Source organism: Heteronotia binoei, chromosome 3 (assembly GCF_032191835.1).
Source record: "Heteronotia binoei isolate CCM8104 ecotype False Entrance Well chromosome 3, APGP_CSIRO_Hbin_v1, whole genome shotgun sequence".
NCBI lineage: Eukaryota > Metazoa > Chordata > Lepidosauria > Squamata > Gekkonidae > Heteronotia > Heteronotia binoei.
The window spans coordinates 48,210,165-48,234,612 of record NC_083225.1 but is presented as its reverse complement, the minus strand read 5'-3'; the positions used below and the strand labels follow the sequence as shown (position 1 = coordinate 48,234,612).

Here is a 24,448-nt window from a genome sequence, read left to right as displayed (position 1 = left end):
CGGTGTTCCTGCTCAGATGCATTGTATTGTTATGGGTGAGGAGTTGTTTGAGATTGGGGAGCTGTGTGCAAGGAAAGGTTTACCCCCCCAGTACTTTTGAAAGAGCTGTCACTGTCCAATAGAGGTTGTAAGCAATTGATGATACATTGAACTGTTTTCAGTTGAGAGTTGTGTGTGACCACTAGTGGTGTTTTGTTATTGTCTCTTCGGGGTCTGTCTTGTAACAGGTTTTCTCTGGGTATCATTCTGGCTCTGTTAGTCTGTTTCTTGACTTCATCAGGTGGGTACTTTAGTTCCAAAAAGGTTTGTTGTAGATCCCTCAGGTGAGAATCTCTGTCAGTAGGATTGGAGCAAATGTGGCTGTAGCGTAGAGCCTGGCTATATATAATGGATCGTTTGGTATGTTTGGGATGGTAGCTGAAGGCAGGCAGGTATGTTTGTCTGTCAAACAACTCCTCACTCCTCAACATAGCATCTGAGCAGGAACACCAGCTGGCTACTGGGATCAGACCACCATGGCTGCCTACTGGGATCTATCTATAGAGGACTATCTTTACTTTTAGGCAGCAAAAGAAGAGACATTTCCTTTTTTATGTGTGCTCTAAAACTACTCTGTTTCATAGTTTTGTGGTTAAAACCTAATCTGCATGATTGGTTTTGCGGTTAGAATGGTGGAATAGGATCTTGGAGACCCATGTTCAAATCCCAGATGTGCTGGATGATGTTGGGCCAGCCACACACTCTCAGCCCAACCTACCTCACAAGGTTGTTGTGCAACTGCTAATAGCTGTTTAGAATTTATTCTCTTTTCTATCATTTGCTTGGTTATGATTAAAGTAAAACCATAGTCCGTATTTCATCAAAGAAGGTACTAATCTCCCCATAGCAAATTTTGTACAAAACATGTTTCTCATTCTCAAATTCCAGCTCCTTCCTTTGCAGACTCTTATGAACATTTTCTCCCAATCACACAGCAAAAGTTCTTTAATTACATGAGACAATGAAGCTTATTGTTTAACAGCCATGGTTATTTAAGATCCTCCTTTGGTGTGGGGGGGGGCCTGTAAAATCTAGGGATGTTAACAGGGTTTTAAAAAACCAATTATGTCAACACAGAAAAGCCAATATAGAAAAAAATCAACTTGCATGAACTGGAAACATGCAGTAAATATTCCAGTAAATAGATTTGTTACTTTGTTGCAGTTTTTACCTGCTCTGCATTTACAGCTGTTGTCTGGGGATTCTAATGTGTTAATATTTAAAAGCAGCAGAAACAGAAGGTGGTAGTTATGGCTGAACAACAAGAGATTCAGCGAGATACAAAATAACTGATGAGCTAACTGATGAGGGCCAAACACCTGATGAGGTCCACCCCAGTTCTCTAACAGCAGCAGAGTAATCTCTCCAAGACAGCTGTAGCAAGGCCCTGTGGACACTAAGGTGAGGAAAGGGCAGTGATTGTCACATGTCAACACAGCCAGACAATCCTGTATCCCTATTGGCTGTCAGCTGCTGATCTGACCTAGGCATAGTGCCAAGGCTTTTTTCTTCCATTTCTGTATGTCAGATGAGAAGTTAGACAAAGTCCTTCATCTACGTGCCATGGAGCCACAAAGGCACACGACCCAGCCAAGATGACAGCATCTGTGTCCTGTAACAGACACGCTTGGAAGCAGCACTACATATATTTAGATGCCAGTTGAGTATTTCATAAAACAAAGGAATATGTCTGGAATTATTGTGAGGAAAATAAAATATCAGGGGAAACTCTGAACTTTCAGAATGCAGACGCAAACCAAGAAAGGAACAGACCACTTTTCAAACTCAATCCAGGAGTTATGTTTTAGAATGTACATTTAAGGTACAGATTCAGGAATGCAAAAAATAAGTCCTGCATTGAGCTTGAAAAGTGGCCTGTTTCTTTCTTAGTGTCTCACCACTGACCAAAACTGAATAACTGAGAGGCACTTTTTAGTGTCATCCACGAAGTGAAGTGGATAGGATCCACAAAATAACATCTTGTTTGATTCAGAATAATCCATACAGAATACTGTAAGGAAGTGGAATGGTGCATGCACCAGTTGATCCTCTCAGAGTTACTAGTTACTACTTACTTGGATTACTCTGAACAACTACATGTCCAATGGTGTTAAGGAGTAACTAATCAACACAGTCTAGATAACAACAGGTGTATGCAGGCTGGTATACCTATCTATTTAAAAGTAATACAGAAGGGGGAAAATTGGCAGGCATCTATCACTTGTCATGGGAAAAGATGCCCCCGTCAAAAATTTGCTCTTGCCACACGAAAAGCACTCCTGCTAGGCATTCAGACACACACCTACTTTCATATCCAAGGAAAATAAGACATCTATCTGAAATGGATCCAAACGGCCCATTAACAAGGGACACTGCGAATAAATATTTCTAAAGTCCAACACATTCGCTTATAAAACTAAACCTGCCAGGAACTTGTTTTCAATAGGTTTTACTGGAGTCACTATGCACTGTTAATCTAGCCTAGTTCACTCACCCCAGCACTCCACCACACCAATGCTACCGCTAAGCTGTGGAGTCTTGTGACCAAAAATTCTACTTCGTAAACTACTGGCATTAAATTCGTGAGCCACTGCATAAATTAGTTTACTCTGGGGCATTTTTCCTGAAGTTGAACTAAGACAAAAATGTGTGAGCCGGAGGCTAAAAAGTGTGAGCTAGCTAGAGGAAACAGTGCTCCACACCCACCTCTGAAATTCTTGATCACTAACTTCTTGGAAGTGGCCCCTCCACCACCACCAGCAGCAGCACCGCTGGCCATCCCACTTCGGCCCCGGGCAGCAGCTGCCAAGAAGGGGGGCTTGGTGAGCCCGTTGGTGTGCCCCACCAAAGCCGACAGGTGCTGCTTCTTCTGGGACTCGCCGGCCATGTTTGACCAATAACTGGGGCAGAAATCCGTCGTTTTCTACCCTCACGTCCCCCGAGACGCTTGCATGGGGGTGAAAGGAAGGAAACGTTTCTCAAAAAGGAGACTGTGCTGTGAGCGGAGAGAGCGGCCGCAGCAGCTCCTCGTCCCCGCGATTTCCCGACGGCTGAGGGAACTCCATGAAGACTGTCCAGCTGAGGGAGCTGCGAGGACGAGAAGTGGCGTGAAAGAGTGGGAAAGCAGAGCTGGGCTCAGAGCCAGGAACGCAGGAGCCGGTGCTTCCCCCTCCCCGCCTCTTGGACAACGACGCCTCACAAAATGGCTCCTTCGTGTCCGTCCGGCTTTTCCAAGGCTGGAGCAGCTCCAGCACCGCACCGGACAGCCTGGAGAACACAAGCCCCAGCAGGACCTAGGCGGAACAGAAGCCTCCCTCCCCCCGGTCCAGGAACAAGCCCTGCCTCCTGTCACGGGGCACGAAAAGGTGAAATACCGACATGGAAAGGACGAGCTCAGGCGGCGGCACGGTTGCAGCCCAAGCCTCTGCGCGCGCTGAAGAGCTCCGAAATTCTTGGAAATCTTTGCACATAGTAGGCGGCGGGAAGAGGCAGCTCGTGCTCATGGGGAGTCACAGCCATTACCGACCCCCTGTTTACACCCCCAACCCTTTTAAAGTGGTTGCCTCTTGCCTGACATCGAAATGAAGGCTTGCATCCAGCAGACTTTAGTAAAGATCGGAGCCCAAACTCATAAATTTATTTCCTATTTAATAATTCCAAAGGGATAGATGGTTGCAGCAGAAATAAAAACAGGAACTCAACGTGGCGCGGTTTCAAGACCTCTTTAATTCTAGGATAAGCTTTCGCTGCCCATCTCCACGAAAAGCGTACATTAGAATACGCGTTGCGCGGATCCTCTGCATTTTCGTTAACTACTGGAATAACTGGATAGCCACAAGATGTTTTTTTTTCTTCACAGCTTCATTCTGTGGTGCTTTTACTTATCTGGACTTTAAGCCTCTGTGAAACATTCAAAACCTGCAAGTTGCAATGCAGTTCCTCTGCAAAGTTTACACTCTGGGTAAGAGTGCAGTGCTTAGAAATCTGGCTATAACCCCTCGCGAGGAAATCCAGCCGAACTCATTATATCCTTTGGTAGTGAATCCGAAATAGCAGCACCGTATTTGGTCCTCGTATTATAGTTTATTAATTCCCCCTACACAAAGCGTAGCAGGTAAGCCGCTTAACACGACAGCTCGGGTAGAAACTCTCCGCGCGGAGCCCTTGACTGAAGCACTCGCGTTCTAAAATGCCTTCGACGTTCTGGAGGTCAACAGGCCCGCCCTTTTCGAACGCCAACCCTTCTCAGTCGCGCTCGGATAGGTCAATCAGACCGGCGAAAGATGCTCCACGTGGTGAGGCGAATAATACGAGCTGCAGGATCATGAGGAACCAATCCGCGAAGAGATTGCTGTCAACAGAAAGGAAGTCCCTCCTAGTTTTTGAAATGGTTCCGCCTATCTGGTCCTGGAGTTTCCTGTAGGCTGGGCAGCCCCTCTGCAAGTGGCGTGTTTGGGGCTAGGAGTGGGGAGGTTCAAAGAGGGAAAGCAGTGGAGCATCGGACGGGTGTTGTGTGCATGGCCGGTGTACTTGGAAGAGCGATCTTTTGATACACTTCAGGTACAGCCTTAGACGACCCTGAAACACTAACAGTTCTCCCCCTCTTCAAAGTTACTGTCTATAAAGCTTTTTAAGGTATTACTAGACAAGATTAAAAAAACCCCAAATATTTCTGAACATGTGCAGAGTTTAGTTCTCACTTATTACAGAGTAGTTGTTTCCTGTTAGGCATGTATCAGCGCTAGCAGAATAGAATGATACTGAAATTCAGGAAGATCTTGTTCATGGCACTTCCTTTTTGTGCATTTAAGCTAACGGCTTTTGAATTGAAGGGCAGTTGATTGCCTGTATCTGGCTAGTATTTCACCGATTTTATTTATGGAGATGCAGAAATACCTTCATGCATTTCTAAATTCTGGGGTTAATAAACTTCCACAGGCAAATAACTTAAGACTTGTTAGCCTATGCCAAGGAGGTACAGTGGAAAAGAGAGCTTGTGTTGTGACATTTAATGTTCCTGATGCATAGTATGAAGGTTTGTCTCTTATACTATCCGTGTGCAAATGTTCCCCATTCAGGCATTTATGGTATGCTGACATAAATCTGGCAGGATTAGAGCAGTCTCAGACAAATCCTTTGTGGGGGGTTTTAGTCCCTGATATTTGTTAAGATGTGTCTCAATAGCACATATTTGCATTGCTCCTCTTATTTCTAATGTGGCTTTCTACCCTATTTGAAACAGATTCCCGCAGTAGCTTGTTGCAGACCCAAACCCACAATGAACATACACACAAACACAAAGCTGCCCTAAACTGAATCAGACCTTTGGTCTACCCAAGTCTATTAACCCTGGCAGCAGCTCTCCAAGATTTCAGGCAGAGATTGTTAATATCACCTACTACCTGAGCCTTAACTGGGGATGCCATGGATTGAACCTTGGGCCTTTATACATGCCAGACTAGATGTTATATCACCAAACCACAGTCCCTCCCTAAAACAGCAACTATAAGTGTGTGCATACATACTCAGAACAGCCTTATACTGAAACCGACCTTTGGTCCATCAAGCTTAGTATTCTGTCTGTTCATACTGGCAGTGGCTCTCCAGGCTTGGGTAGTGTCTTTTACCTTACCATCCACCTGATCCTTCTAGTTGGAGATTCTGGAAATTGAACCTGGGACCTTCTCCATTCCAAGCAGATGCTCTGCAACTGAACCATCACCCCTTCTATGACTTCTGTCTGCCATGCTAAGTAAACACACACAATTCTTTTTACATTGACTTTTTGATCACTGCACTATCCAGGGGTTTTCAAACAGCCACCATAACATGCCTAAAAGTGCAACTAATTCTGCAAGTTGGGCCAGTGACAAGGAGGGTTGGTATGCCATTTGCAACCCTGAATATCTGCTCTTGGCACATCCATTCATATTGAAGCTAATGGAAAAACAAGTTGACATTACTGTGATTAATTCAGTGTGTTGTGTGTCTTGTTTTTTTCAGAATAAAATGTTTGCTTGCTTTCAATGGCACACATCACTATAAACCAATATTTGCAGCAGGTAAGTGAAAGCTGAATTTCAGCAATTATTTGTCCACTCTTTTGTTTATTCATTTTTGTCTTCATTTGTGCTGGGATAGGAGTTGGAAAAGGAAGGAAGCAGAGAGAAGAAACAGTAGCACCTTCTCCCAGCCACTGCTGTTTGTCCACTTTCTTTCCCTGATGGGAATGGAGATAAACTCCTGGGAAAGGAAGGAGGGTGCAGAAATGCCTCTCTGCAGCTGCTATTGCCTTGCTGCCCAACTAGATTTTTCCCTGGCTTGCAACAGCTCCTGCCACCTTCTGCCTTCTTTCTTCTCAGGCAGCCTTGCCTGTCCACCCTCTTTCCTTGCCTTCCCAGCTTCCTCTATCTCCCCACCTCACTGGTGGCCTTCATCCCCACCTACACTGGCCCAGATCCTTTATACTGTCTGCACTTCAAGAGCACTGCTTCTTTGATTTGGGGGTTCTTGTTACTACCTCCCCTAAGTTTTGGATTTTTCTGCAGATCTGGGTGGGTTTCCTTAGGTATGTAGCGAAATTGACCCTGATCAGTACCTGGCCCAACTGTGTGCATCTTTGGATCCATGCTCCATGAGCCAGCTTCAGAACTAAATGTAAAGATTTGTTCAATGATATGTTTGTTTATTTCCATTCATAGGTACTGGAATCCATTGACAACAGAGAGGGATCATTTTGTGCAGAATTAGTGTCATTTAAACATCCTCATGTTGCAAATCCAAGACTTCAGGTAAAGAGACCTGCAGAGCAGGTTTATTTAGAAGTAAGTTCCACTGTATTCAATAGGGCATACTCCCAAATAAGCATACATATGGCTGAACTGTTGTTAAGCATACTGACACCTTGATCTTAAAATACATTGATTTATAAATACATCCTATGGAGTTACCATTTTTGTCAGTTTCTGTTTTTAAATTCTCAAAATCAACTTAGCCCTTGATAGACATCCCACAGGTGCATAGTAACTTGTGGAAGGTTGGGATGAAATGACTTTGTCACATAGAGTCCAGTAGGACCTTAGAGACTTAGAAGATTTGTCTCACAGTGTTAGCTTTAGTTTAATTTAGGGATTAAGGTCTGTTGAACTTGTAAGCAATGTCAGTTGGTTGGAAAAGAACTGGACTATGATTGGTTGAATGTATAGCCCCGAACCCAGTTTGGGAGACCCCTTTTAGAATCTTGGAGAGTGCACTAAGTTATTACTGAAGAGAAGAGAGAGATGGAGAATTAGGTCAGAGAGATGGAGTAGTTACGTTGTGATTGTCAAAAGATTAGACAAAACAGAAAATGCAGAGTGTGGCTCTACAGACCATTTCACCACAAAGGGCTAAGCTCTGTAAAAACATAAGCTTTGGTTTACATATTCCAAAGAATGAAGGAACAATGAGCTGGTAGGCTGGACTGCGTCTCTTGAAACTCTTATTTTCCAGCTTTGAATGCTCCTTCACTAAATAGGTTCTGAACAAAAATTAGTCTGGCTGAGAAAACAGTTATGTTTCCTTTTATTGCTTGTTCTGCTGGCGTTATGTTTGCTGGGCATTCTTTGTCGTTATTTATGTAGTTATGCTAGTCCTGGCACCACTGGTCCTCTTAGGTGAGTCAATATAGTAAGCAACAGTATAACGACACTCTGTGTGCTTAACTATATCCAGGTTTATTTACAATATATACATTCATCCAGCACAGCACAGCATTGCTTATATACAATTTACATAGTCTTTGTACCAATGGGCTATAAGTGCTGAGTCATTTTGCACTGGTTTCACAGTCTCTGCACTCATTACCCTATTCTGGTTAGAACTAGTTTGGTTGAGCCTTGCTGGAACACTGATGTCATCTGTTTTGACACTGACTGTCAGATCAGCATGCTCCCATGCTAGTCACTTGCCTCATGCCTTACTGAACATTTTTATATGCTGACATTCTTAACATCTGGGAAGTATTCTATAATCCTTCACCTGCAACCTGAAGTGGTGAAATTTATTTTTCCACCACCTTTCTCCCACTTTGAAGACCTAAAGTGACTTCTTTCATTCTTCTCCATTCCATCCTTACAACATCCCATTATGCCAGTACAAGTCTCTGCCACCTCACTCTTCTGCAGATATGAATCAAGAGTCCCAAGCCATGTTAAGCACTTACCATTTAATCATGAGAAGAGTCCACTGATCAGGTGCATGAATACATGGTGTTTCTCTGGGTTAGGTTTTGAAGATAACTTTTTAATATCTTTGTCTTCATGTGAAGATTTTCCTTAAATTGGAGAGCTCTGCTTGTTTGTTTGTTTTTAAAAAATCTTCTTTGCCTTTTGTTTTCCATTTTGTTTGTGCCTTTTTAAGCCCCTTTTACTTGACTGGAAAAGCTCTTCCTGGATTTTTCTGTTCATTTAAAAAATACCTCAAAACTAGAAAAACATAAAAGTTCTACAAGCTATGAAAATATGGTATGGAATCTTCAGTGTATATAATTTTTCAGCATTTTAAGATAGCTTCTGCATTTGCCTTCATTTGTGTCTATAAGGAAAGAAGTCACTTGTTCAGTAACTAGAACCTAACCCTTCCAAGGAAAAAAATAACTATACTATTTTGGCATATTCACTTTGACCCCACATTACAGCAAAAAGCAATGGAAAATAATGCTCTCAGTCATGGCATTAGCTACTAAGAAAAAAATCAGGCCTAAAGAATAATGTCCAGAAATGGAGAGTAAAATTTGGAATTGGGGTTAGTAATACCCCTCATTGAAAATGTCAAAACTCAATAAAAATGTAAATAGGGTCAAATTGACCATTCCATTTTTAAAGAAGAAGACACAGTTGGGAATCTATAAAACAGTTTATTTTAAAGAAAGCAATCATTGTAACTTTCCACACACAGTCAGCCTGCCCCAAGTATGAAAAGTTGAGAAGGTGACTCAGAGGTTTTGAAAATGTGAAGGTGAACAAGTTCAGTGCACAGGTGATTATGGGTCATCTAGATTAACTTCCCCCTGTAAAGTTGAGATGATCAAATCAAAGGTTTGGAAAATTTGAAGGACAAAGGGAACCAATCAGCTCAATGCACAAGTGACTGGGATAGAGTACTTCCCTCCCCCCACAAATATCTAAAGTTGAGATCACTCTGAGGTTTGCAAAATTTTAAGGGCAAAGAGAAGCAATTAGCACAAAAAACAGGTGGTCAGGGGTCATCTAGAGTTCCAGGCTTCATGGCTCTTTCAGGTCTGGAAATGTGAGGTTCAAAGGATGCATTCAAATATATCCAGGGTTATCTTGCTGAGGGATAGAACGACCCTATTTCCGAAACTGAAGTACAGTTCCATTTGAGCTTTTCCATGAGGCTGTGGGCATGAGGGAAGCTTTGACAGAACACAAATACAGGGCTTTTACCCGCTTCTACTATATATTCAACAATTCAGGTTACAAAGACTACTTTTCCTTCAGGTCATTGCAACCCCCCAATTCCAAAAGTGTTATAAAGCTTCAAAGCCAAAAAAAGTCTATAGATATAAATTATGACAGGGGAAAATTGTTTTCACTCCACTATTCTATAAAATGTAGATATTAGCTGTTGGTCCATCTATTTATATGTGGGAACAGTGCTAAAATCATTTTTCAATATTTTTGGGGGTCAATAGAACCCCAAATTATGATTATGCATAGTGCTTTCATTTTCAAGCCAAGTTGATCAGCTTGACCAGATTGACCCCATTTTCCCTCTTGATGAAACTCAAAATTAAAAAAGAAAGGCAATAGGGAGTGGAGAGAGTGACTTCAGGGCAGGGCAGTTTACTGAGGAGAAGGCATCACAGGAGGTTGGCGCCTGTAGAAAGCTTTAAATGGGTAAACCAAGTTTTCCCCATGACTCCAGGGTCAACAATACCTGATTCCTTGGGAGGGTTAAAAAAATAAGAGGTTGAAGAGGATTTCTTTCAGTGGTTAGAAAATGATCAGTAAAATCAGTAAAAGTTTTTCTGTTTTGGTAATTACCGTATTTTTCAGTCCATTAGATGCTCCGGACCATTAGATGCAGGTGCCTGGCTGGGAGACAAGCAGCGAGATCGCTCCCTCCGCCCCCACCGCAAACCCAGCACTTCTCAGGGAGCAATCTCGCCGCTTATCTCCCAGCCAGGCACGCAGGCGCGGGGGAAGCACGCCGGTGCCTGCGTGCCTGGCTGGGAGACAAGTGGCGAGATCACTCCCTGCGAAGTGCTGGGTTTGCGGTGGGGGCGGAGGGAGTGATCTCGCCGCTTGTCTCCCAGCCAGGCACGCAGGCGCCGGCGTGCTTCCCCCACGCCTGCGTGCCTGGCCGGGAAGACAAGTGGTGAGATTGCTCCCTGTGAAGTGCTGGGTTTGCGATGGGGGCGAAGGGAGCGATCTCGCCGCTTGTCTCGCAGCCAGGCACGCAAGCGCCGGCGTGCTTCCCCCGCGCCTTCTTGCCTGGCTCGGAGACAAGCGGCAAGATCGCTCCCTCCGCTCCCATCGCAAACCCAGCACTTCGCAGGGAGCGATCTCGCCGCTTGTCTCCCGGGGGCTGCAGGCCCCTCGCCCCCTCGTCTTTTAGTATTCGCTCCATAAGACACACACACTTTCCCCCCCACTTTTTTTTGGGGGGGGGGGGAAGTGCATCTTATGGTGCGAAAAATACGGTAATTTGTCAGGTTTTGTTTTTTTTAAATGGGCAGTAACATCAATATTTCCTTGTTTTCATGAATGCAATTTGTGGAGGGTTTTGTTTTTGTTACTGCATTTGGGGGGAAACGTGATGACTTCCAAGTGAAAAGACAGAATTTTTTAATGTATGATTTTTAATAAGTGTTGCTGTTTTATTGTCTGCAGTATGCAATTATATTTAAAAGAGAATCTTTTTCTGCCTTAAATTTTGTACAAAATAAAAACATTGTCCTATCTTCATTTAACACATATTTTTTTAAAATAAAAAGGTGTGCAGTGGCTGGCTGAGAATGGTGGAGACCAGATTATAATAATTTTTAATGAAGTTCCTATTTTTATTTTAAAACCCTCATTTTATTGATGTGCTGAAATTAAATTGTTTAGTAATTTGTCAGGGTTTTTGGTCAGTTTTTGACCAGTTTTTTTTTAATTTTGGTCAGTAAAATCAGTAATTTTGACCCTTTGGCTAGTTTCCACCCATGCCTTTCCCTGCAGCTCAAAATACTTCCCAAAGTGCCACTGGCCACGAAAAGCTCCCCCTCCTCCCCAAACACACATATGCAAATAGCATTCCTTGTGGGAAGTGTTTGGAGATCTGCATTAGGAAGTCAGAAATGGTAAATGTCACTCAGCCCTTCTGTTAGTGGATTCAACCCAATGTATTGTACAATATATGTCACACTTCTTTGCAACAAAGCACCAAGCATCTCACTGAGCTTGTTTTATAACTAGCTTTCATCACCAGAAGAAAAATGTCAACAAGTCCTGGAGCCACCCTATGATGAAATGTTTGCTGCCCACTTAAGGTAAAAATCGATGTGACAAAGGGTTCAGTTGATTCAATTCAGAGAACTGTCTCCAATTGTTTTGAAGGATTTCAAAGAAATAATTTAAGTAATAACTGTCTTTGTGGATTTATGATTTATGAGTGTAGAAACAAAACAAAAAGCACACATAATGCTCTCAAACGTATACTGGGCAAGAAAGAAATTAACTCTATCCTATAGTTGTTGGAGCGGTGCATAAAATGGCCGGTGACACTATGAATATTGTGAGCAGCTATGTGAAAATTACATTCAAAATGGAAACATTTTTTTAAAAAAATTTTTTGATCATATTAAACAACTGTTTTGTTATATGTAAGTAACTTGCAGGCCTAAAAATGTTTATTTGAAAGAGAGCCTCATGGCACAGAGTGGTAAAGCTGCAGTACTGCAGTCCTAAGCTCTGCTCATGACCTAAGTTTGATCCCAGCAGAAGCTGGGTTCTGGTAGCTGGCTCAGGGTTGACTCAGCCTTCCATCCTTCCTGAGGTCGGTAAAATGAGTACCCAGCTTGCTGGGGGGAAAGTGTAGATGACTAGGGAAGGCAATGGCAAACCACCCTGTAAAAAGTCTGCCATGAAAACATTGTGAAAGCAATGTCACCCCAGAGTCAGAAACGACTGGTGCTTGCACAGAGGACCTTTACTTTAAGGTCCCACTATAATGTATTGTGCTTATTCCCAGGTAAGTGTATATAGTACTGTAAACTAAAGGTTGTAATCCAGAAATATACCCAACTTTGTCATTTCTTCAGTTATAATTTGAATATCATTTGTTGATATTCAGGAACTGTAGTCTTTAATTCTAATCTAATTAAAGGATTGTATCTCATGATTCTTAATACATATGTCTCTCCTGTTTTTATAGATGTACATATGCGGTTGCCAACCATGACTTTGTAGAAGCTTACAAATGTCAGACTGTTATAGTACAATATCCTTTATTATTGACAACGATTAGTGTCTGCCATGGGATTCAGATAGTAATTTGAGCATATGAGGAATAAGCAGTTGTGTTGCAATTTGGGAGGGTTGAAAGTTGTGTTATCTGGGAAAGAGAATTTTAGCTATTATTTTAGCTATTGGGGCACTCTAACAGTTACATTTAACCAGTTGTCTTGATGGCCTGGAGTCTTGTCAAATAGAACTGAGAGTGCCCCAATAGCCATTTGTCATCCCCACTTGGACAGTTTGCAAGATATGGAGGAAAGGGTTGCAGATGTCTGAAAACTCCAGCTCCCCCTAAATTACTTAGCAAGCAGAATGTGCTTATTTCTTTTCCTCTGAATCCATAAAAGTCACAAGGGTGTCCAGAGGTGGCTGTCAAATAACATGAAGGCAAGTGATGTTTATTGATTTACTTGATAGTCTTGTTTTTCTCACAGAGATGCAGGGCAGATTATAAACAAAAAATAAATACAATTTTAAACATTTACAGGCATTCAAACCATATTAACAACTACAATTCAGTCCCCTTCATAATAATGCCTTTCTAAAAAGTTCTACATATTCTGCTGGAAAGTAAGTTCAGAAACCTTCCTGATCTTTTCAGATCAGTTATGTCACCAGGTGTAGACAACCACAGAAAATGATTGCGTACTGCCAAAGTTACCCATTTGCAAGGTAGCATCTTCAGTCTACCTGTTTGTAAGATAGCTGGAGGTCTCTTATAGGAGAATAGTATTGCAGTCTGTGTACCAGCTTCCTCTACTACATTGTCTTTTACTTTTGTAACCTGTTTTCTGTATTACATTATGTTGTGCCCTAGACAACTTTTATTGGCTTATGCAGTTCTGTTTGCATTCTTTTCCAGTTTTATAACCTTAGCCCTATACATTGTTCATTGAAGGTCTGTGCTGTTGTTTGAATTGATTTCTTTTCTATTTCATTATCCATCTTGAGTCTCAGTGAGAAAGGCAGACGATAAATGAAGTGAATAAATCAAAGTTGTAAGCCACTGCAATATTTGGATATTGTTTATGAGAAGACAAGAGTCCCTAGAAAAGACAATAATGCTAGGAAAAGTTGAAGGCAGCAGGAAAAACATGAGAAGGATTGACTCAATCAAAGAAGCCATGGCCCTCAGTTCGCAAGACTTGAACAATGCTGTTAATGATGGGATGTTTTGGAAGTCATTAATTCATAGGGTCATCATAAGTAGGAGGGAATTTGATAGCACTTAACACACAGTTAACATTTGGGTACCATCTTACCTGCTGATTTATTTCCATATTGTTGAGAGAGGAAACCTGTACTTTCTTGTTGTCCTCCTGACTGCTTTCAGGGTAGTTGTTGGTTAGGATGGATGGCTAGGCTACTAAATAGTGTGCATCCTTTAAATCACAGTGTATTACATTTCCCTGAGCTTAACACATCTTTCTTAAGAGCCTTTCAAGCCCACAAAGAAGACAACTGGTAAGTACCAGGCAAACATAATTATATAAACAAATGAATTGTTCTAGTGAAGTTATGGAGACATATGAATGCTTCATGGAGATGAATATTTTACCTGTAATTAAATAAATGCCACCTGTCGACTCTAGATCCCAAAATACACTTCAAGTATATCTAGGTGTTGCCACATAACTTGCATTTTCAGCCAAAAGCATACTGACCAAAGCAAAGTTTATGTAGCCTCATCCAGGCAACTTGTGAAGAATAGAAAGGACATAGCTTAAAGAGGGTGAAAGAGAAAGTGTGATAATGAAAGTTAGGGGTGGCTCTTTTATCAAATGACATTCAGAAAGGACATTGAGAAGATCTTAGCCTTAAGGTACAAGTAAGAGTTGAGGAAGAATTTAAATAAGGAGTTATTTCGATGGTGGTAAATCTTTTGTATTGAGAATCACACAGACTGCTAAGAAGGATGCAAAGAGAAAATGCAAGCTAGATTCAGTTGTTTAAGGCAAGGCTTTGCAATGTACAAACTTAGTATCTGTCGAATCACTGTATGTAGTCTTAAGGCATCCCTAATAAATATGGGCCAAGAAGAGGTTTGAAGGGCTCATGGAACCTTCCTTAAGCTTGGTAAATTTGGGCTGTTAAGTTGACCCTTCTGTTTCCAAACCTCTGGGCATTATTGACAGTCGATTGTGCAACTTTTCAGCTGAACTTCTCAACTGTCCAATAGTATTTATGGATATATCTTTTTATAACAGATCGTGAAATTCAGATTCTGTTGCTTACATGGATAACTACAGGAGGCATTTTGGTTTTTTTTTCTAGGGCTTTACCAATTATGTATGCAGTAGCTCTTGATCTTCGAATTTTTGCTAATAATGTAAGTAATATCTGAAAAAGTCAAGCCAGTGGGTGCCAAGGATTGTGTGGGGATTGCCTGAATGGGGTTAGGTAAACTTATAGGGGGTTTTTTGTGCTTGTCCTGAGACTTGCTTCATCTTGGGAAATCCCTAGATCACTATCCCTGAAGTGTTCCGTGCATGATTTATACACAAATATAGCTTGTTGTAGGAATGATAAATGAAATACTTGCCAAATACTACAGTGTGAGTGATAACTACTGGACTGAGGTTTCATGTTTGGAGTGATCTGTTCTGTTACTTTATATAGTCTTTGCTGAATGGCTTGCTAGCCATCATGACTAAAAGGAATGTCCATATTCAGAGACTGCAAGCTCTGAATACCAATGTAAGGAGGCAACATCAGAGGAAAGGCTCGGCCTCTCTGCCTTGTTTGTTTCACTTTTTGGAGTAACTGTTGCCTGCTGTGTGAAACAGTTTTCTGTACTAGATGGACCACTGGTCTGATCCAACAGAGCATTCATGCATTGTTTTTTCTTTAAATTATCAGCTTTTTAGAAAGTCTATCACTTGGACATATGGACATATGAAGGTGCCTTATACTGAATCAGACTTTTGGTCCATCAAAGTCAGTATTGTCTACTCAGACTGGCAGCGGCTCTCCAGGGTCTCAAGCTGAGGTTTTTATAATAATAATAATAATAATATAATAATAATAATAATAATAATAATAATAATAATAATAATAATAATAATAATAATAATTTTTTATTTCTATCCCGCCCTCCCCGCCGGAGCAGGCTCAGGGCGGCTCACAACAGAAAACACACATTACATCAATTATACTTATAAAACATGGTTAAAACAATTACAAATTATTAAAATTAACTTAACAATATGGCGTTATAAACAGGTTTCAGTAAATTTCCGAGAGTAAAAGCATTTCAAGAATAAAAGCATTTCCAGCAGCATACCTAGTTTGTCACTAGTTTTCCACTAGTTGAAGGCCATCTTGAAGAGGTGGGTCTTGCAGGCCCTACGGAATCCATCTAAACATCGTAGGGCCCTCACCTCCTCAGGGAGTTGATTCCACAGTAATGGAGCGGTAATAGAGAAGGCCCGGTCCCGGGTGGCCTTCAGTCTGGCCTCCCTTGGCCCAGGGATATTCAACTGGTTTTTCCCAGATGACCTCAGTGCCCTCTGGGGCTCATATGGGGAGAGACGGTCCCTTAGGTAGGTAGGTCCTCGGCCACCTATTTGCCTGGACCCTTTTTTGGAGATGCCAGGGATTGAACCTGGGACCTTCTGCTTACCAAGCAGATGCTCTACCACTGAGCCACCGTCCCTCCCCTTAAGTTAGGCAACATTACAACACCCTTGATACTTACCAGAGGCTTGTCTAGGAAGAAAGAGGTCTAAAGTCAATAGAGGATCAATTGTTGTAATTTTGAGTCAGCATACTGAGCTCTTCTAAACACACAAGAAAATCCTGAGGTTTCATTTGAGAAAATGAATTCTTAATAACAGATAGCGATAACCAATAATAAATTATTTTCAGAGATGTCTAAGTCCCATTTGCAAGCATGTATTGCTTCTGCAAAACAAATAATCATTTGTGTTTTCCACAAAGTGTCATTCTGAATGGAAGTAAAGCTGCATTTATTTGGGTGGACTAGAATGTGTTCAAGCAGTATAAAAGTGCCAGCTGCTCTTGAAGTATACCACCCCTCTGATTTGAATAGCCAGGATCCTGTTTAAACTGTCAGAGTTTGGCCTGTGTGGTATCCACTTAATACAACACTGATTGGAAGACAACATGCTCATAAAATGGGGTATGTTTAATCTCTCTTGGTTGTTCCCTATCATGATAGGCTGACCAACAGCTGGCAAAGAAAGGGAAAGGCAGAGTTGGTGACATGTTGGAAAAAGCAGCAGAACTCCTGATGAGCTGTTTTCGAGTCTGTGCCAGTGACACGTGAGTGACTGTTTTTCTTGAAATAAATAATGTTTTCCAGTTTGTAAAATGTGATGATATAATTTCCTTTATCAACGTTTGGGGGGGTGTTTGTAAATGCATATGTATTCACACATGGAAGGAGATGGTGAGACCGTTTATTCCTTCTAATATAGGCATTCTAGAAAGTTCTCCATGTTTCATTAGACAGACTGATAAGCATCCTTCAAGACAAGGATGGAAATCAAGAGAAAGAGTTTGTTCAGTCTTGACTTGTTGAATTGAGTAGAAAAACATGTTTTTATAACTAAAATTGGCTGATGCTTCTACTGAACATGGTACATTCTAGAGTTGCCATTCCTGTTACTGGACTAAATAACATTTCTTTACATTTGGTGGGCTTAGCATAGTAGTTCTGCGCTCCCAAGTTTAAAGCCAATGGCAGAAAGTTAAAACAGCAAGAGAGAAGAGAGAAAGAATTTTATGTTTGGATGGAATGTTGCTGTGCAAGCTGACAGACAGCCTGTGGTACTTAGCTGCCTGAGTAACGTGGTGCCTTCCCACAGATGTGAAATATGATACTAAATTAAATAATAGCTAGTTGCCATTTATCAGTATTCAGAAATATTCCAATAGAGACAACTGTGTGAATAAGGTTCAATCCAAAGCTAGTTGTCCACCAATGGAAGGTACTTCTGCCAGCTGAATGAAAGTTTCCTGTTTCATTCCTCCACTGAAATCTACAAAATGCTGCTTCTTGAGGATAGAGGACTCTCAAGGGCATCGTGAAGGGTGATTTGGGGGTCTTCAGTGAGAAGGAGGATCAGCAAAAATTATCAACTCCATCCTTGAGCAGAAAATAACTTTTTGTTCCAATTCATAATTTTCAAGTGCTTAACACAGTTGAGCAGCTTTTTACTGTAAACTAGTACATATACAATTAAATGGCTTGTGGCGTTGGTTCATTTAAGTGTGGATTAGGCTTTGTTGAGTTTATGTAGAATTCATTTATTTGCAGAAGCACTTGTTTGAAATTGTGGATCAAATAATTTTAATTTTGAAAAAAACGATTAAAAGGGGTTTTTTCCTCCCTTCTAAAGTGGCATTTTGATATTGATACATGCTTAATATTTGCTTTTGTTACAGTCGTGCCAGCATTGATGATTCCAAAAAATGGGGCATGTTGTTTTTGGTGAACCAGCTATTTAAAATTTATTTTAAGGTATGACCCAAGTCCTGTAAGGCTTTTTTTAATTTCATACTTCCAATCAAGAGTTATTGTTGCATGCAAATTTTCCCTCTGCTAACATCAGCTGTTGTTTTCAGATCAACAAGCTTCATCTGTGCAAACCCCTGATAAGAGCCATTGACAGCTCAAATCTCAAAGATGAATACAGCAAAGCACAAAGGGTTACGTATAAATATTACGTTGGACGGAAGGCCATGTTTGATAGTGATTTTAAGCAAGGTATTTACTGTGTTAGAGATTGGTGCTGTGAGAGTCCACAGCCAGGTTTGGTTAAGAGTAGTGTTGTGGCTCTGCTCCACTCTGAGGGAGGGGGTGGTATATTTTTTATTTATTGTGTTTTGCTTTGTTGTTTTTTTGAGGGGCCAGAGCTTTTTTTTTTTTAAACAGAACTTTTGAACTTATGTATCTGTGAAACTGTTCTTCAGTCAAATCAATTTTCTTTGTCATATATGTGGAGTATGAGATTTGGCTGATTTAATTTCATATTAATACTTGTGAAACTATTAAATATGGATCACCTTCTTTTTTTGAAAGGCAGCTTTGATGTGGTGGCATTAAATGCCTTTTGCTGTAATGCTGTATTTGCTGTTGGTGTCTGCGACCAATTGTTTTCTCTCCTTCTTTCCATGTCTGCAGCTGAAGAGTATCTGTCTTTTGCCTTTGAGCACTGTCATCGCTCAAGCCAGAAAAATAAAAGGATGATTTTGATTTATTTGCTGCCAGTGAAAATGTTACTAGTAGGTGACACTTGAACATACCAAGCCTGATTTCAGACCACAGCACTTTGTAATGTATAGAATGGAACCTCCGTGTGTAGTATATTTATATAAGGATGCCACATGAGCATTTGGTGAGGGGCTAAAGGTTGGCTGCAGGTGGGTGGGCACTCTGTGAAGGCTTGGGATATAGTAAGTGATTTAAAAATAAATACTGCAATACTTGACTGCTGAGAACTAGTCAGGAACAGAATTAGGCTTCTCAGCATGGAAAGATCCCCTGCTGTGAACTTCAGTGAGTCCGTTGCCTTCTACCCACAGCACCTGCTGACTGCTGTACTCATAGCCCATGTGGTATTGCTGCCCACATCAGGTTCTATGGGATGGAATTCCTTCCTCCTCAAGGAACTAGAAAGGTATTAGTTGAATTTCATGCAGGGATGCAGCTCAGGATCAGTCTCCTGTCTTCCCACCACTGGTTATCATCCAGAATATTGAAAACCTTGTTCTGAAATGAAGCAGGCGGTGACCACAGGCTAAAAAGTTTTTTTCTGTGGTGAGGGAAAGCCCATCCCATAGAGTTTCAGCTGGTGTTATCTCTCAACTTTTAGGCATCAGGTAAAAATATTTTTTATTTGCCCAGACGTTTTAAGTTAATATTGTTATTTTTGTATGGTTCATGCCAAAACTGCGTTTTTAACTACTTTGATGATTTAGCTTTTCATGTATTTACGTTGCTGCTTTATTCTGTAGTTTTATTAATTTTTTTAGTAGGTTTAAGGTGGCCTTATTTTGGATGTATGTTAGAAATAAGCAGCAAACAAATCTAAATAAATGAAACTAAAGACAAATATACAGAGTACATCTTCATAAAAAGGTAAAGGTAGTCCCCTGTGCAAGCACCAGTCGTTTCCAACTCTGGGGTGACGTTGCATCACGACATTTTCACGGCAGACTATTTACGGCGTGGTTTGCCATTGCCTTCCTCAGTCATCTACACTTTCCCCCCAGCAAGCTGGGTACTCATTTTACCGACCTCAGAAAGATGGAAGGCTGAGTCAACCTTGAGCCGGCTACCTGACATCTTCATATAATGTAATTAAGATCACAGCATTAGTGAACCACATGTCTTAATGGTTTATATTCTCGGGGTCTATAAAGCAGTTAGCTATCTGATAGCTGTAACATTTTTACAGAATGTTGAGTTACTTGATTCCATATTTGAAATACTTATAACTGTGCCTTGTTTCCAGGGACATATGCCAATGATCCAACTTTTAAACAAATATGACCTTATGCAGTTTGCAGAAGTAACAAAGGCTGTCAGGTAAGTTTCACTTATTGAACCTCCCCCATTCAGTAGTAGCCACGTTATGCCGACCCACTAGGGTTTTCAAGACAAGAGACGTTCAGAGGTGGTTTGCCTGTCTCTGCATAGCAACCCTGGACTTCCTTGGTGGTCTCCCATCCAACTACTGACCAGAGCTGATCCTGCTTTGCTTCCAAGATCTGACGAGGTCGAGAGCTAACCTACATAGCTGTAATTCTGCTACTTTGTTAAGGATGTTGATCAGGCATTAACACTAATCTGGTTTTGAAAAATACAGCTATCTGCTAAGTTCAAATGTGAAAATTCAGTAAGAGGGTCAGTGTGCTGTACTGGCTTACAGTGTCTGCCTAGGATATGGAAGATACATGTTTGAATCCCTATTTTGCCATGGAAGTTTGCTGGATGACCTGTCTCTCTCTCACTCTCACAATGCACTGTTCTTTGAGTTCCCATTGGGGAGAAAGATGAGGTATAAATGAAGTAAATAAATAAAATGATCTGGTTTTGTCTTTAGGCTTAAGAAGGCTGGGCCAAGAAAAGGGGAGGATGGAATTGGACTCCCAAACTACTCAAAACAAAGAGGCCAGAACACGGGACTGAATATAGGAATTGTGGTTAGTGCTGTTCTGTGTTAGAGTGGATAACCCAAGCTAGGCCAATCTCATTGCGTCTCAGAAGCAAAGCAGGGTCAGCCCTGGTTAGTGTTATTCATTATTTGCATTTATACCCTGCCCTCCCCAGTTGGGCTCAGGGCGGCTAACAACAAGTAAAACAATAAGACAACAATGTTGAATTATTACAATAAAATTATTACAAAGTCATTACAACGAAGCATTATTAAATACTATATTGTCAATATAAATTAAGATATAATTTGTAGTACTTGGATAGGAGACTACCAAGGCCACTACGCAGGGCAAGGTAATGGCAAAACCACCCCTGTTCATCTCTTGCCTTGAGAACCCCACCTATGAGGTCATTATGAGTCAACTGCACTTCGACAATGCTGTCCACCACCATGTTAAAGTGTAGGTGTAAAATTCACAGGATCACTTCTCTTGCTGAATTGTGTTACTTTATGCTGCGGTGGGAGAGACTGAGCATATGAATGTTTCTCCCATGCAGAACATTTTACCAGAACATAGAAAACTAGCACACTGCAGAGAATTCAGCACAGTTCTTTCTTTCCCCTGTGTGGAAGGATGCACTGTGATTTCCTTGGAAACACCATGTCACATTGCTTCTCAATTTTTAATTCCTCTAGCGAAGGTAACCTTCTTTTACTGAATGATGCTCTGGCAAAACATGAGACATTCTTCATCCGGTGCGGCATCTTCCTCATCCTCGAGAAGTTGAAGATCATCACCTACAGGAATCTCTTCAAGAAAGTGTAAGCAGAATAGGATTTGCTGGTTTTGAAAAGAAAGGGCATTTATAATTGGTGCTGATGGAAAGAGAAAACAATCCTGGCTGGGTTGATGAGTTACCTCTTATTCTCTTCCTGTAAGGAATGTTGCAAACTCTGAAAAAAGTAGATTTCTAACGATTGACTAAATGAGTCACCTCATCCGAACCTAAAGGATCAGGTCATGTTCCCAGCTGGAAGACCCTGCTGATTATTTTCCTAGCCATGTTTCGCTCTTTAAACACACATGTATGAGGTGCCTGGGAAGCAATTATTTAAAGTGATGGAAGAGCTTTGATGTCCCAACCTGATACTAGTATGACATGCCAAGTTCAGTCTAATGACCAGAGGGAAAAGGTTCTCTCCGCTTCTCATCTTTCCCCTGTGTTACCTGAGAAGATGCTGGCTTGCTTTCTGAGCTCTACTTCTGATATTGCTGGCAAAGGAAAGTTCCTGAAATGTACCGCTTATCTGTTTCAGGATCCTGGCAGGTAGGTCTGTCTGCTGATTTGTTGTTGTTCAGTTGCACAGTCGAGTCAGACTCTTTGCGATGCCATGGACAAAGTCACGCCAGGCCCTTTTGTCTTCCACCATCCTCCGAAGTCTGCTCAAATTCGTGTTTGTTACATCAATAACGCTGTCCAGCCATCTCATCTTTTGCCGTCCCTGTCTTCTTTTGCCTTCTGTCTTTCCTAGCATCAGGATCTTCTCCAGTGAGTGCTCCCTTCTCATTTGGTGGCCAAAGTATTTGAGCTGTCTGCTGATAGTCATGCCAAATTCTGGAACCTGGATCAACCCGACTTTTGGCCAAAGATGCTTCCTTGGGAAGTAAAACTGCTTTAGAGAAGATAGGCATATTTAATTTAAGATGGATTTGAGCAACTGTGTCTTACAGGAACTGAGCTGTGTATACTTTTTCTTCTTTTAGGTATTTGTTACTCAAAACTCACCAGCTTTCTCTAGATGCCTTTCTGGTTGCTCTGAAATTCATGAAAGTCCATGATGTTGATATTGATGAAGTCCAGTGCATTCTAGCTAACCTTATATACATGGTATGCATTGAAGTTCTGTTACTAAGAGATAGCTAAATGCAGTCTGTAACAATATGACTTTCGGGTGCATGTAGTTGACTCTTCTCAGTATAAGATGACTAACTCTAGATTTCCATTACTGGATATTAACACTCTGTTTCTGTATTCAACTGTTTCAAGGAAACAAACGTAATATTTAGTGAAAGTGGACTGTGAAACAGTGTGCTACAATCCACTGAGGACTTGGTTGGCTGAAGTTGGTTCAAATATCTGCTCCAGTACAGCCCACAAATACACCTTTGCTTAGCCTTTCTTTTCTGGCCTATAAAGTGGGAACAATAGTACTAAAGACAGAAAAGAGTTATGATGCTGTTATATTCTTAGCTCTTCCTGACACCCTACTCAAAGAAGGGCAATAGTAAAGCTGTCTGCTCTTTTCACCCAGATAGTGCAAAGTTGTTGAGTCTTTCAAGCTGGGCAAGATTCAACACACACACATGCACAATTGCATTTTTGAGTTTTAACGGATGCAGGAGGTATCCACAGCTGGGTATAAAACTGCACCCTCCAACTTAGCCCTATGTTGGGTTTTGTCTGCTCCATCCTTGAACAGGCAACTGCACACTTGAGAGATTAGGCTTTTTAAAAATGTATGATGCCCACTGGCATCACTACATTTTACACTACATCTAAATCTAGCTGATTACTGTAAGTGACTAGATTTATAATCCCAATGTGCATTTCTTTTCTGTCTGTGTCAGGGCCACATTAAAGGTTATATATCGCACCAGCATCAGAAGCTTGTTGTCAGCAAGCAAAACCCATTTCCTCCACTCTCAACTGTCTGTTGAGTCCAGTGTGATCCAGATGGAGAACAACATCGCACACATGGATTGCCCTTACTTGCAGTGGCTGTTTTCAAAGGTCGGAACTGGCTGTGTCGTTAGCCTCAATCTATCAGAATGTGCAGTACGATGCATAACAGCTCCTTACAGAACAGTATGAACTTTGTAAATGAATTTAAAGTTTTACCTTCTCTTGATTCTCTTTTGCTGAATTTCATAGAGATGAGTTCTTTGGTATTATTTGCAATTGCTATATATTTATACTACCACACACAAATACATTATGTAGGAGTATCTAGATGTTAAAACTTTTATGCATGGGACAGAAAATAATATTCAATACAAATCTATCTAAAATTGGGATTTTGTTTTGGTTTTTTAGTTCTGGTAACTGGGGCGGGGGGGAAATCCCCATACTTGCAAGTTGTATGTAAATTCAGTTTTCTGTATAGGAAAAATTTGGGATCTCAGTTCAGCATCTGTTGAAACCATTGGTTGCAATACTTTGATTTTACAAAATACAAACAGCCTTGAACTTGAACAAATGGTTACCATTGGGTCCACTGAGTAGTTGAGCTCCTCTAGTCTTCCCCTACGGTTGCAAGAATAAATATAGTATTTCCTTTCCATTAATTACTTTTGGATCCCTCTCTTGGTGAGAATATTTTTGTCAGGCATTTGAAAGTATAAGGTTTAGTACCCAGTCTTATAGACCCACATGCCTGTGTTTGGTCTACTGATACACTTGTATTGACGCCCAGCGTTTAGACATCACAAAGGAGACAAGTAGAAGATGTCCCATCAGATGGTCACAACCTCCTCGCTTCTTATACCCATGTAAACACATTTGCAAATTGAAGGGACTCAGCCATTACAGGAATTTAGCTGTGCAGCATTTAATGATTAATACGGTATACCCGGGGTGGCCAGACTGCAGCTTGGAAGCAACATGTGGCTCTTTCACACATATTGTGTGGTTCTCAAAGCCCCCACTGCCCCCTTGGCTAACTTGAAGAAGGCATTTCTCTCTTTAAATCACTTCTCCTAGCCAAGCAAGCCAGCAGCTT

At 41.2% G+C, this 24,448-nt stretch overlaps 2 protein-coding genes across 2 annotated transcripts in view; one reads left to right on the top strand and one right to left on the bottom strand.

The window, feature by feature from the left end:
• The window catches only part of CUL4A (cullin 4A), a 39,473-nt gene extending 36,544 nt beyond the window's left edge, over window positions 1–2,929 (bottom strand). The window contains exon 1 of the mRNA XM_060233746.1: window positions 2,746–2,929. Coding sequence (XP_060089729.1) covers window positions 2,746–2,926 — 181 coding nt within the window. The 5' untranslated portion in view covers window positions 2,927–2,929. The remainder of the gene's footprint in view (window positions 1–2,745) is intronic.
• Window positions 2,930–4,373: 1,444 nt separating this feature from the next.
• PCID2 (PCI domain containing 2) lies at window positions 4,374–23,741 on the top strand. Its single transcript, XM_060233747.1, has 15 exons — window positions 4,374–4,599; window positions 6,043–6,101; window positions 6,741–6,830; window positions 11,502–11,575; window positions 12,460–12,525; window positions 13,965–14,006; window positions 14,817–14,871; window positions 16,723–16,826; window positions 17,952–18,027; window positions 18,132–18,273; window positions 18,691–18,791; window positions 20,024–20,097; window positions 21,365–21,490; window positions 22,434–22,557; window positions 23,298–23,741. The coding sequence occupies exons 2-15, from the start codon at window positions 6,066–6,068 to the stop codon at window positions 23,385–23,387; spliced, it is 1,200 nt and encodes a 399-aa protein (XP_060089730.1). The 5' UTR covers window positions 4,374–4,599; window positions 6,043–6,065; the 3' UTR covers window positions 23,388–23,741.
• The last annotated feature ends 707 nt before the right edge of the window (window positions 23,742–24,448 follow it).

Coding starts and splice junctions, on each gene's coding strand:
- PCID2 (XM_060233747.1), top strand. CDS start 6,066: ATGGCACACATCACTATAAACCAATATTTGCAGCAG. Junction 6,831..11,501: donor TTGCAAATCCAAGACTTCAG/GTAAAGAGACCT, acceptor TTTTATAACTAG/CTTTCATCACCAGAAGAAAA. Junction 14,007..14,816: donor GCCCACAAAGAAGACAACTG/GTAAGTACCAGG, acceptor TTTTTTTTCTAG/GGCTTTACCAATTATGTATG.